This window comes from Manis pentadactyla, chromosome X, assembly GCF_030020395.1.
Source record: "Manis pentadactyla isolate mManPen7 chromosome X, mManPen7.hap1, whole genome shotgun sequence".
NCBI classification, from domain to species: domain Eukaryota; kingdom Metazoa; phylum Chordata; class Mammalia; order Pholidota; family Manidae; genus Manis; species Manis pentadactyla.
Genome location: NC_080038.1, coordinates 65,698,612 through 65,712,680, shown reverse-complemented (window position 1 = coordinate 65,712,680; position 14,069 = coordinate 65,698,612). Strand labels below are relative to the sequence as shown.

The following is a 14,069-nucleotide window of genomic DNA, read 5'->3' as shown; positions in this document are numbered from 1 at the left end:
ACATCATGACAATGTAAAATTTACCTTATCCTGCTAAAAGGCCCAGTTTATTTTAATTGTAACTATGTGCTATTTTCCCTTCTCTAATTGTAATCAAGTAATCTGCAACCTAGGCAAAAGACTACTTTGGTAAGCAATCTCAACTGTAAACAACCCAAGCAAACAGACAACAACCCAGCCCACCTTGGGGGCAGGGCAGGCGGTCTTACAAGTCTGCACCCCTAACCCTGTACCCTCATTCCTGAAAATGCTCAACCGCGCAATAAAACCCCTAGGCAATGAGCCAACCACAGACTCTCTTGTCCCCTCCTGGCGTGAGCTGGGAGCTCTGTCCTCTCACTTTATCTCTAAATAAAAGCCTGTACCTTGCTCTCCTACCTTGAGTGTTTGTGAAGCTCATTTTTCGGCTTTGTGAACAAGAACCCCGGCATCACTAGCATGCCACAGGGTCTTGGACACACACTGACCCCCTCTGGCTGGAATGCCTTCCCTTCTGCGTGGGCATGGTGGACTGCTGCTCATTTCTCAGAGCTCACCTTGGGGGTTTCATCTTCTGTGCAGCGTCACTTGATTCCTACCAGGAAGAGTTAATGGCTGGGTCCTCCTTTCTGAAGTGGTACATTAGCCTCTTTTATGCTCCACTCTAATGGTTGCGTGCTTGCCTATCCCCTCAGCATTTGGCCCTGTGTGGCCTCTCTGTTCCCACAACACACACTGCCCACCTTTTTTCACCCTGCCCTACATCTTCAATACATGAACTCTCGCTGCTTGCTTATCATAAATTGCGTGTAGCTTGGCCCCCAGTGCCCAGTGCCTGATTAGGCTTCCAAAAATATTAGCTGGTGAACTGAGACCAGGCACCTCATTCTAGAGAGACTTTAGGTTTTGTGTTTGTTTTGAACATGGATGTGCCTTTCTTGGTTCATGTTGGGAACCTCAGCACCTTGAGAGCAGAGTGAGGAAAAAACGAGTGCCTGGCTCTGGACCAGGCCCTGTCTCCAGACCTTGGTTTGGTTTCCCTCACTGCATCATGGAAGACAGCAAGCACTAAGGACAGGGTGCTCTTGACCACCCCCACCCCTCACCCCAGGCTGCATGTATTGAGGCTGGATGGGCGGGAGGAGCTGGAGGGATGAAAAACCCCCGGTTCCTCCTTCTCCTATAATCTGGAGCAGGGGCAGGATTTCCAGTCCAGACTGTCCACTCCCAGAGACAAGCTCAAAACGTGCCTCCCAGACCCCAGTATCCCTAGGGACCCGCACCAGCTCCATAACTATTTGTGGCATGGCATTATGAATGTATGAATGAATAGGTGTTCTTGTGTTCTATATTCCTCCTTTTGCAAGTGTTGCAGAAGAAGGAAAGAGCTGGAAAAAGAGGAGGGGTCTCTAGGAAAATGGGCCAGCAGGCTGCAGTGGGAGCTTGCCCTCCACGCCCCCAGTTCCTGCTCACAGGAATAGGAGTTGTTTCCTTGGTGGCAGTGATGTTGGAGAGCCTGCGTGCTTTGAGGTGGGGAAAACCCCTAAATGTGAAAAAACCACTTTTCTTGGCTTTGTTTAGGCCGGGCAAGTGTATTCTCAATGGCACCCACCCTCTCTCGCAAGGTAGTTGATTGAATCATGTAAATGGTCTATGCAGAGAGGAGGGATGAAACAAAACTCCCTAAACCTAAGCTGTATTCTCTCAGGCCACAGCGGAGCCCTAGCCCTGGCTCCCTCTTCATAAATATTCACGCGACCCGAGAGGCTGAGGACTCACACCCTCACACCCTCGAACCCCTCGCCCTCCCAGCCTCCTGCTCCCGCCCCTTCCCACCGCCCGCAGCCCCATAGCCCCGCAGCCCCGCAGCCCCCCGCAGCAGCCACAGGGGGAACCAAAGAGACAGAAGCCTTCCCAGCTGCCCGGACCACAGACGCCAACACCCCCCGCCCCCCACCACACGCCCGCCCGCCCGCGCCCCGCACGCTAGCCCACGACCGAGCGGCGGCGGCAGTAGCAGGCTGCAGGCGGCGGCGACTCGCACCGGCGTGCTCCTGGCAGCGCTCGCCATCCCAGGTGACTTGGACTCGCCAGATCGGCTGGCCCCGGTCCCCCGCCCCAGCTCCCGCTCGCGCCCCGGGCCCAGGTTCCGGGTCCCACCCGCCCTCCTGCCCTCTCCCGCCTTTCCGCTCCCCAGCTCGCGGGAAGGGAGGTCGCGGCAGCGGCCTGGCGGCACCGGCGACCGTGGCGACAGCGGCAACAGTGGCGGCGGCGGTGGCGGCAGCGGCGGCGGCGGCGGCGGAGGCTGCGGCGGCGACCGTGGCAGAGGCGGTGGCAGAGGCCTCCGTGGCAGAGGCGGAAGCAGAGGTGGAGGCTGAAGTGGAGGCCGAGGCCTCAGTAGAGGAGGCAGTGGCGGAGGCCAACCTGCGGGAGGCAGCGGCCTCCCTGGCAGGGGAGGAGGCGGAGGCCGCCCTGGCGGCCGCGGCCGTGGCCGAGGCCAGCGCGGCCGAAGCAGCCTCTGCAGCAGAGGTTGCGGCGCCCCCCTTGGGGGAGGCGGATGCGGATGCGGATGCAGAGGTGGCGGCGGCTGCAGATGCAGATGCGGAGACGGGCGGGGGCTCCGAGGGGAACCCAGACTTTCCTATGGCCTCACTGTACGTGGGCGACCTGCACCCTGAGGTGACAGAGGCAATGCTGTACGAGAAGTTCAGCCCGGCCGGGCCCATCCTCTCCATCCGCATCTGCAGGGACAAGATTACCCGCCGCTCGCTGGGCTACGCGTATGTCAACTACCAGCAACCGGTGGACGCCAAGCGGGCCCTGGAGACCCTGAACTTCGATGTCATCAAGGGCAGGCCAGTGCGCATCATGTGGTCGCAGCGGGACCCATCGCTCCGCAAGAGCGGGGTGGGCAACGTCTTCATCAAGAACCTGGGCAAGACCATTGACAACAAGGCGCTATACAACATCTTCTCGGCGTTTGGCAACATCCTCTCCTGCAAAGTGGCCTGCGACGAAAAGGGGCCCAAGGGCTACGGGTTTGTGCACTTCCAGAAACAGGAATCAGCCGAGCGGGCCATCGATGCGATGAATGGAATGTTCCTGAACTACCGCAAAATTTTCGTTGGGAGATTCAAATCGCACAAAGAACGAGAGGCGGAAAGGGGAGCCTGGGCCAGGCAGTCCACCAGTGCTGACGTCAAGGATTTCGAGGAAGACACTGACGAGGAGGCCACCTTGCGATGAAGACATCTCGGGAGCGGGCCAGCCAGCAGAGCCAACCGTTGGCTCCCACCCGGTTTACAACCCTCCCTTTGACCCCTTAACCCACCAGCAGTGTATTGTATTGGGAGTGCAGGTCTCTCTCTCTTTCTCCCCACCCCTTTCCCCTCTCTCTCTCTCCCTCTCTCTCTCTCTTCCAGTCTCCACCCCTCCCTCTTTCTCTTCTCCCCTTCCCTCCTCTCGCTTCCCCTCTTCTCCCCTCCTCTCCCCTTCCCTCCCCTCCCTTCCTCTCCCTTCCCACCACTCCCCTCCCTTCTTCCCCTCTCCTGTCTTCTCCCTTCCCTTGCCTTTACCCCAACCCATCAAGGGCGTTGTGAATAACCTTGCTAATCTGTGCCACTTGATAGGTTACAGGCTGCCTCTTCTCCTTGTGGTCTGGTTTAAAAAGCACTTTCATTCTCCCTTTGTTTACTACACAGGTGATAACAATTTCATGGTAGAAAGCTCAATAAGGAGAAGGAAGTCAGATGAGGCAAAACCAAGAAAGCAGTTACTCCCTGTGATCCTACCACCCAGAGACAACCACTTTTACCTTTTTGGTGTGCTGCTTTTCCGGGCTCTCCTCTCTGCCCTTCCTCACCACCACCCCACCTTCCCTTTTAACACACTGTTATAGAATGGTTCCTTATGTGCTGTTTCTTAACCTGCTTTCAGAAACTAAAACCAAACAAAAATCAACCCACTGAACTTGTTTCCATGTTATTCAACAGGCTTCCAAAACGTCATTTTCAGTGCCTGCCGAGTGTATCCATGCACCTTAACATTTCTGTAATCATTCCCGCACTGTGGGACATTCAGGTGGTGCCTAGTTTTCTTCCTGTGTTTAAACCCAACACTGCGTACTCTGATGAGTGAATCCTTCCCTGTCAAGCCAAATCTCCGCTAGCATACTGGATGGCCTTCTTAATTGTGGACTTGCAGGATCCACATGTGGACATTTTAAAGACATTTCCTGTGTGTTGCCAAATGGCCCCTTCATAAGCATTGTACCAATTTGCATTCATGCCAGCCAGCACAGCTAGTAAAAAGAGTATGTCCATTTTCCCTGCATAGTCTCCTAGTCACTGTAATTGACTGTGTGTGTGTGTGTGTGTGTGTGTGTGTGTGCACGCGCGCAAGCGCGCCAGCTTTGTGGGCTGCAAATGGCATTTTGCTGTCCTTGATTGTTTTCCTGGATTTAAATACTGTTTATTACCTCCTTCCCCTGTGTCCACTTACTGCACTTTTCCCCATGGTCAGAAAAATAATTCAGCTTCATCGCAGCAAAAACATCACAAAGCAGACAAGTTACCAGAAGAATGCCTCAAGTATTCCCCCCTAATGACCATAACTTTCTGAATCATTTTCATCTGCACCTGCCAGTATTTTTCATGTGATATATATGTGAATTTTAATGTATATATTGTTTGAATATCTGCTTTTTCACACATGAATATATAATATATAGAGATATTGTTGTATAGATAGATATTGAACTTCTTTTCATTTCATTAAATATTCTTCTAAAATAGTTTTCATGGCTGTTTAGTTTTCCAGCGGATGGGCTAAATAGTGGAATAGATGGATATATTGTGCATATATATCCATATTTAGATATAGGTATGGGAATAGTTGTTTTCCTTACTTCCTGATTGTTGAATATTTGGATGTTTTCTGTTATTTTTTCCTTATCCAACTCAAGCTTCTAATAATATTAGTGCACAAACCTTAGTTGCATTCAAGGTCATTTCCTGAACAAACATTGCTAAAAGAAAAATTAAAGTGTCAAAGGTTGGAACGTTTTAAATCTTTTTTGTTGTTTAGTTATTAAATGACTGCCCACAAAAATCAGTTTACCCTCATCAAGTACATAAATAATGTGAGAGGACTTGGAAACCTGCGTACTTTTCTGGACTTGGTATTTCAATAATTTCTGCACTCTCCCAATATTTTATTAGGGGAACTGTAACTTTATTTTAAACATTTATTTTTATAAAAATAGTACAGTATCATAGTAGACACTTTTGAACAATAAGGAAAAAATCTTAAATCATTTGTAATTCTATCACTTGACAAAAAATATGAAACACATGAAATGTACATTAAAACTAATATCTTCAAAAATGTAACATGAACTTTTTCATTATGGGAGACTTTCACTGTAATTGTTCTTTCTCATCTTTCCAAATTATTAAATATGCTCTAATTTTGTCTTTACTTATGTTTCATCTTATGGATGAACTATAATTTCTAGAATTAAGCTCCTTGGTATACATTAAATTGTTCTGGATTTTTCCCAGTATGATTAATTCAACAGGGAACACATTTGTAACTCAATATTTGGTGACGTGTTGAGATATTTAATTGCCTCATATATCTTGCCAGTCTGTTGCCAAATGCTTCTACCATGAAGCTTATTACCATTAACACTATAAAAGAGTGTATATTTCATTGCTCATCTTCTCAGATTAGTATTTTTTTTGTTATGAGAAATGGGTTAGGCTTGTGGATTTTTTCTTTTATTATTTAACTTTACAAGTGCATTGCTTGATAAGGATGATATACATATTAAATATACACAACCACTTTAAAGATATTTTTTGCCTTTACAGTTTTTTTCCTATTTTTCCATAAAGTTTAAAACAAATATAGGATCACAATGTATTCTGTCAAAATTTTATTTTCAATATATTGTAAATACATCGAAAACATCTTTGGCCATTTAATATTCTCCCACAGCTCACTATCATTGTATAGGTGGATCAGAATTTTTTTAAAGTGTTATTTACTTTGGACTTTAGTTTCTAAATTTTCCCCGTTAAACTAAAATCTATGGTGAATAATTTTGCCACAGAATTATTGTATTTACATAAATGCAAAGAACTGGAATTGAAAAGTAGAAGCCTTAAAAAGACTTTAATATACCATCAAGTGTCCTGGATATACCAATTTGCATTTCCACTGATATGTTGGAGGAATGCTCATTTTACTACACAAGTTTCTCCCTGGATATTATAAACTTTATTTTATTCTGACATAATGCTACCAAAAATAGCTAATTTTTTCTTTTCCTTTTCCAATTTTTAAAAAATGTTTTGCTTGTTATTCAGGGAATATAAATTCACTAAAAATATCACGTAGCATTGTTAGGCAAAATAAAGAAAATAAAAGCATTGCTAACACAAATAAAAAATTTTATGTATACGTATGTGTATACATGATATTGCATTTTATAATACATAACGATTACATATATATATTATATGTAAGATATATCACACTTTACACCTTTATATTGTTTCAAAATATTTAGTGATAAACCTTGGATATATTTTCATGTTTATTTTTTCACATTATTTACAATGACCTTTGAACCTATTGTGTATATGGATCAATTTGTTCTTTAATTCCTACATTGTTAGATATTTTCTTTGGTTCCAATCCTCTTTTAATTTAAAACCACTATGTTCGTTACATTTTACCTAAATTTACAGTCACATCCATAATTTTTTCTATAGCAAGCACTTTGAGAGGAAAAAAGCAGAAGAAAGTAGAATATTTCCCAGACTACACCTTATGGTCAAATTTCCACTTATAAAGTAATGTCAACTTACAGTATTATTGCTATTTCCGGTCTAAATGTGTACCCAGTTCTTTGCACAGGGCTCTGAATTTGGTATTAGAATTTATATTAAACTTTTCTATATTTTCAGTGGATAAAACAGAATTCATAGTTTAAAATTTTACTTGTAATTCCTTTTTTTTTCTTTTTACTTCTGTTTTCTAGGCATACAAATCCTAGAAAATTCATAATGTATTGTTAAACAGGTTGTATAAAATGGAACATAACTATAATCCTACTACTGAGTAAATACCACATGTAAATTTAGTTATATAATCATTCACTTGACACTTATATATGCATAGACTTAGGTGCATATACCTATATCTACATATCCAATACTTGTTGTTTTACTAAAATGCCTTATTGACATATATCCATGTCAATTAATATTACACAATACTATTTGCAGTACTTACATAGTATATTAAGGTACCTATAGGTCATCATTTTTATAAACCAGCTGAATTACATAGTGGATTTTTGTTTCCATGTTAAAATCAAACCTATGGGAGGACTATTTTTACAGTCATATATTCACACATATTCAGAAGAGTTTATTTATCATATATTTATTCAAAGTTTAATTACAAAGTAAGTCATCACACTGTCATGAACACTGTGAGATCTTTTCGACTTTAACCCTCCACAATCCATCCTTAGTTTAGTTTTGTTCACTGTTTTGCACTGTTATATTCACTTGTAATTCTTTTTAAAGTATGGGGTAAACATGTTTCAAAAGGCAAATCATTTTTCTATTTATTTTTAAAACATGATTTGAAATTGTTTGAGTCAGAATATAATCAATTTGTGTCAGGCATTGTTATAAGTGCTTCTCATGTAATAACTAATTTAATCCTCAGGAAAACACCTATGTTATATATAATATTATTTTCCCCAGTTTACAGATAAGGTGACTGAGACATAGAGAAGCCAGGTTGTAGTCCAAAGTTATACAGGTAACAATCAACTAGGATATGAACCCATGCAGTATTGATTCATAGTCTGTGCTGTTAACTACTGAAGTGCAGTTTTAAAAAAACATGACTGTCCATAATGTTCTTTATGTTTCCAAATCCCTTTTTCTTATGCATATGTAAGCATATTTTAACAAAAAATACATTCAAATAAATTTTCCTTAAGGGTTTTACTTAGTAAAACACATCTTTAAAAAAGCAGATAATGTCATCAAAATGATGATGCAGGTTGTGCTCCTTTTTCGTCCTACTCTCAAGAAGACCAACTAGCAACTGTTCATAGATACGACATCTTTAAGAAGATTCCAGAATCCAAAAGTGAGGCTAAACCTCCCCTTTGCCCCACAGAGACCAAGAAAGACCCCATTAGATGGGTAGGAGGAGGGACTACAATGTGACAGTATCACCCCTCCCCCAGGCTGACATGGATTCACAACAAAAGGGTCCCCTGTGGTATGGTTTCTCCAGGGGTGAAGGAGAACCCAAGATGGACATCCAGGCTTCCCCAGTGTTGTAGAACACTTCCTAGTAAGCCCACTTCGGTGTTATCCCACAAGGAGTACTGAGAGAATCTGTGGGGCTCTACAACTAGAGATCAAATAGAGACAGAGGAGATGAGAGGGTCTTATAGCAATCAGTGCTCAGATCTTTGCAGACCTCAATCCTGCTTGCAGTGGCTCTGGAGCAGAGATCCCAGCCAGTGACTCTGCCCATCTGCAGAGCTGAGACAGTGACCCTATCTGGCCTGGGAGTTTGATTTTGGCAGTTATGCCTGGTATGGGTCCCCAGTCAACAGACCTTACTCACCAGGGAGCCCATCCTACTGCTCCACCGAAGGAGGGATGCAAAGTTGCAGCCCTTCCTAACTGCTAAGGGTACCCTAGAGTCATGCCCATCAAGAAACCTAGTCAGAGAACACTGGCAGCTGTAGAGCCTATCCTCCAGCCCTGCTTGGGGAAGGACCTGAGGCAGAAACGTTGCCCAACTGCTGAAAACAGCCTTTCACCCCACATAACCAGAGAGCCTGAACAGTGAACCTAGGCAGGTTCAGAGCCTAGCTCATGGTATGCTGAGCTGTGAAACCCAGCCTACAACCCCACCCAATTTTCTAACATAATCTGTGGCCCTGCTTGGGCGGGGAACCCAGCCAATGATCCTGCCCAGTTACAGAGCATGAACCACATGGTTAGCTGACTACAAAGCATTTTGCCTGGTCTCTGGTCCATCCAATCATAGGATGCAGCTGGACACCCCTCCTGACTAGATAACCTAGCCGGCGACCTTGTGCAACAGTCAGTGACTTACCTGATTGTGAAGATGTGCCTGTGGCCCCAACTGGACATGGAGTCAAGCCAGCAACACCATCTGGTCTGGAAGCACAGCTCAAAACTCCACCTATCCAGGACAGATTGTGGAGCCCAGCCTACAACCCTGCCCACTCGTGGAGTACAACCCTTGGCACCACCCTACCTATGAACGTAGCCTGTAACCTCACCTGACCAGAGGTGACTGCAGAACTCAGCTCATGGCCCCACATAACCACATAACATGGGCAGTGGCTGCACCCAACTAGAGACCCCAAAGGCAATCCACACCTGCCCAGATATGCTACCAGCCAAGCTGACTTGTGAAGGTCTTTCCTTGCTCAAGAAAATATTGAAGAGGAGACCACTCACTCAGATAAGCAGATACTAATGCACGGAGTCAAGGATCATGAAGAATCAAGTAATTGTTACAACAACAAAGGAAACTAATAAAGCTCCAATAACTGACCTTAAAGAAATGGAGGTGCATGTGTGAACTGTCCGACAAATAACTCAGAGTAATAAAGAAGTTCTGTGAATTACAAGAACACAAAAACACATGAAATTAGGATCACAATGAATGAACAAAATGAGAAGTTCAACAAAGAAATAGACACCACCAAAAACAAACAAACAGAAATATTAGAGCTGAAGAATACAATGACTGAACTGAATATTTCAATAGAGAGCCTGAACAGCTGGGTCAACCAAGCAGAAGAAAGAATCAGAGACACAGAATGAGAGCCCAGAGATAAACCCAACTACATAAGTCAACTAGTATTTGACAAGGGTACCAAAAGCACACAATGGGGAAAAGATTGTCTATTCAATAAATGGTGTTAGGAAACTGGATATACATATGCAAAAAAAATGAAAGTGAACTCCTATCTTACACTTTTCAAAAATTAACTTGAAATATAAGGCTGGAAAGTGTAAAAATTCTAGAATAAAACAGGGGAAAAGATCCTTGATATTGGCCTTGGCATTTATATTTTGAGTATAACACCAAATACACAGGCAACCAAAACAAATATAGACAAGTATATATCAAACTAAAAAGTTGCTGTATAGCAAAGAAAATCAAGAGTGAAAAGGCAACATGCTGAATGGAAGAAAATATTTGCAAACAATATATATAAATTTCCATAATTCACAAGGAACTCATATATCTCAATATAAAAAGATAAATTAAAAAGTGGGCAAAGAACCTGAACAGATATTTCTCCAAAGAAGATATTCAGGTATCCAACAGATACATAAAAATGTGGTCAACAGGAGGGGGCGGAAGAGGCGGCGTGAGTAGAGCAGCGGAAATCTCCTCCCAAAACCACATATATCTATGAAAATATAACAAAGACAACCCTTCCTAGAATAAAGACCAGAGGACACAGGACAATACCCAGACCACATCCGCACCTGAGAGAACCCAGCGCCTCGTGAAGGGGGTAAGATACAAGCCCCGGGCTGGCGGGAGCCGAGCTCCCATCCCCCCAACTCGCAGCGGGAGAATAATAGGCAGAGCGGGAGGGAGACGGAGCCCAGGACTGCCGAACACCCAGCCCCAGCCATCCGGGTCAGAGTGCAGGGCCCTGGATACTAGGAAAACAGGGCAGCAATAACAGTGAGCGGGCACCGGAGGCCAGGTGCCGGAGGACATAAGAAAAGCGAGCGACCAATTTTTTTTTTTCTTTTTATTTTCTTGCTGTTTAGTTTTGGCGAGCACTTTTTGGAAGTCTTAAAGGGATAGGGCCCCAATACTAGGGAAACAGGGCAGCAAGAACAGTGAGCGGGTACCGGTGGCCTGGCGCCGGAGGACACCAGAAAAAACAAGGAACCATTTTTTTAATTTTATATTTTATTTTATTTTTTTTGCTGTTTTGTGGTGGCGAGCGCTTTTTGGAAGTCTTAAAGGGATAGGGACCCCAGTACTAGGGAAACAGGGCAGCAAGACCAGTGAGCAGATGCCTGAGGCTGGCGCCGGAGAATAAAGAAAAACGAGCAGCCACCTTTTTTTTTTTTTTTTAAATTAGAAAAAAAATTATTTTTTTAATTAAATTTTTTTTTTTTTTGTGGTCGTTGTTTTGTTTTGGCGGGTGCTTTTTGGAAGTCTTAAAGGGGCAGGGCGGGATATTTAATCCAGAGGTAGGGAATCCGGGGATCTCTGGGCACCCTAACCCCTGGGCTGCAGGGAACAGGGAGGCACCTTACGGAGATAAATAGCCTCCAGGCCGCTCCCCCTCCAATGACACTCCACCACTTTGGAGCAGCGGCCCGAGCCAGGCCACGCCCACAGCAACAGAGGAGATAAACTCCATAGCAGCCGGGCAGGAAGCAGAAAATATGTCTGCGTGCAGCTGCCCAGCACAAGCCACTAGAGGACGCTGTTCTCCCAGGAGAGGAGGGCCACAGACTGACAAGAAGGGAAGTTCTCCCAGCCATCACTCGTCCCAGCTCTGCAAACTATTCCTATCACCATGAAAAGGCAAAACTATAGGCAGACAAAGATCACAGAGACAACACCCGAGAAGGAGACAGACCTAACCAGTCTTCCTGACAAAGAATTCAAAATAAGAATCATAAACATGCTGACAGAGATGCAGAGAAATACGCAGGAGAAATGGGATGAAGTCCGGAGGGAGATCACAGATGCCAGAAAGGAGATCGCAGAAATGAAACAAACTCTGGAAGGGTTTATAAGCAGAATGGATAGAATGCAAGAGGACATTGATGGAATTGAAATCAGAGAACAGGAACGCATAGAAGCTGACATAGAGAGAGATAAAAGGATCTCAAGGAATGAAACAATGTTAAGAGAACTGTGTGACCAATCCAAAAGGAACAATATCCGAATTATAGGGGTTCCAGAAGAAGGAGAGAGAGGAAAAGAGAAGGAAAGTATCTTAGAAGAAAAAATTGCTGAAAACATCCCCAAACTGGGGGAAGAAATAATGGAACAGACCACGGAAATACACAGAACCCCCAACAGAAAGGATCCAAGGAGGACAACACCAAGACACATAATAATTAAAATGGCAAAGATCAAGGACAAGGAAAGAGTTTTAAAGGCAGCTATAGAGAAAAAGGTCACCTATAAAGGAAAACCCATCAGGCTAACATCAGACTTCTCGACAGAAACCCTACAGGCCAGAGGAGAATGGCATGATATATTTAATACAATGAAACAGAAGGGCCTTGAACCAGGGATACTGTAACCAGCACGACTATTATTCAAATATGATGGTGGGATTAAACAATTCCCAGACAAACAATAGCTGAGGGAATTTGCTTTCCACAAACCACCTCTACAGAACATCTTACAGGGACTGCTCAAGATGGGAGCACTCCTAGAAAGAGCACAGCACAAAACACCCAACATATGAAGAATCGAGGAGGAGGAATAAGAAGGGAGAGAAGAAAAGAATCTCCAGACAGTGTATATAACAACTCAATAAGCAAGCTAAGTTAGGCAGTAATATACTAAAGACTTACCTTGAACCTTTGGTAACCACGAATTTAAAGCCTGCAATGGCAATAAGTACATATCTTTCAATAGTCACCCTAAATGTTAATGGGCTGAATGCACCAATCAAAAGACATAGAGTAATAGAATGGATAAAAAAGCAAGACCCATCTATATGCTGCTTACAAGAAACTCACCTCAAACCCAAAGACATGTACAGACTAAAAGTCAAGGGATGGAAAAACATATTTCAGGCAAACAACAGCGAGAAGAAAGCAGGAGTTGCAGTACTAATATCAGACAAAACAGACTTCAAAACAAAGAAAGTAACAAGAGATAAAGAAGGACACTACATAATGATAAAGGGCTCAGTCCAACAAGAGGATATAACCATTCTAAATATATATGCACCCAACACAGGAGCACCAGCATATGTGAAACAAATACTAAAAGAACTAACGGGGGAAATAGACTGCAATGCATTCATTCTAGGAGACTTCAACACACCACTCACCCCAAAGGAGAGATCCACCGGGCAGAAAATAAGTAAGGACACGGAAGCACAGAACAACACAGTAGAGCAGATGGAACTAATACACATCTACATAACTCTACATCCAAAAGCAACAGGATACACATTCTTCTCAAGTGCACATGGAACATTCTCCAGAATAGACCACATACTAGGCCACAAAAAGAGCCTCAGAAAATTCCAAAAGATTGAAATTCTACCAACAAACTTTTCAGACCACAAAGGCATAAAACTAGAAATAAACTGTACAAAGAAAGCAAAGAGGCTCACAAACACATGGAGGCTTAACAACACGCTCCTAAATAATCAACAGATCAATGACCAAATCGAAATGGAGATCCAGAAATATATGGAAACAAATGACAACAACAACACTAAGCCCCAACTTCTGTGGGACGCAGCAAAAGCAGTCTTAAGAGGAAAGTATTTAGCAATCCAAGCATATTTAAAAAAGGAAGAACAGTCCCAAATGAATGGTCTAATGTCACAATTATTGAAATTGGAAAAAGAAGAACAAATGAGGCCTAAGGTCAGCAGAAGGAGGGACATAATAAAGATCAGAGAAGAAATAAATAAAATTGAGAAGAATAAAACAATAGCAAAAATCAATGAAACCAACAGCTGGTTCTTCGAGAAAATAAACAAAATAGATAAGCCTCTAGCAGACGTATTAGGAAGAAAAGAGAGTCAACACAAATCAACAGTATCAGAAACGAGAAAGGAAAAATCACGACGGACCCCACAGAAATACAAAGAATTATTAGAGAATACTATGAAAACCTATATGCTAACAAGCTGGGAAACCTAAGAGAAATGGACAACTTCCTAGAAAAATACAACCTTCCAAGACTGACCCAGAAAGAAACAGAAAATCTAAACAGACCAATTACCAGCAACGAAATTGAAGCGGTAATCAAAAAACTACCAAAGAACA

The 14,069-nt window shown here is 43.5% G+C and overlaps 1 protein-coding gene across 1 annotated transcript; it reads left to right on the top strand.

The window, feature by feature from the left end:
• Positions 1-1,851: 1,851 nt before the first annotated feature.
• Positions 1,852-4,080, top strand: PABPC1L2B (poly(A) binding protein cytoplasmic 1 like 2B). The gene has a single exon (XM_057495648.1). The coding sequence runs from the start codon at positions 2,623-2,625 to the stop codon at positions 3,223-3,225; it is 603 nt and encodes a 200-aa protein (XP_057351631.1). The 5' UTR covers positions 1,852-2,622; the 3' UTR covers positions 3,226-4,080.
• Positions 4,081-14,069: the final 9,989 nt, after the last annotated feature.

Bases quoted from the DNA above. Each gene is read 5' to 3' on its own strand.
- PABPC1L2B (XM_057495648.1), top strand. From the start codon at position 2,623: ATGGCCTCACTGTACGTGGGCGACCTGCACCCTGAGGTGACAGAGGCA.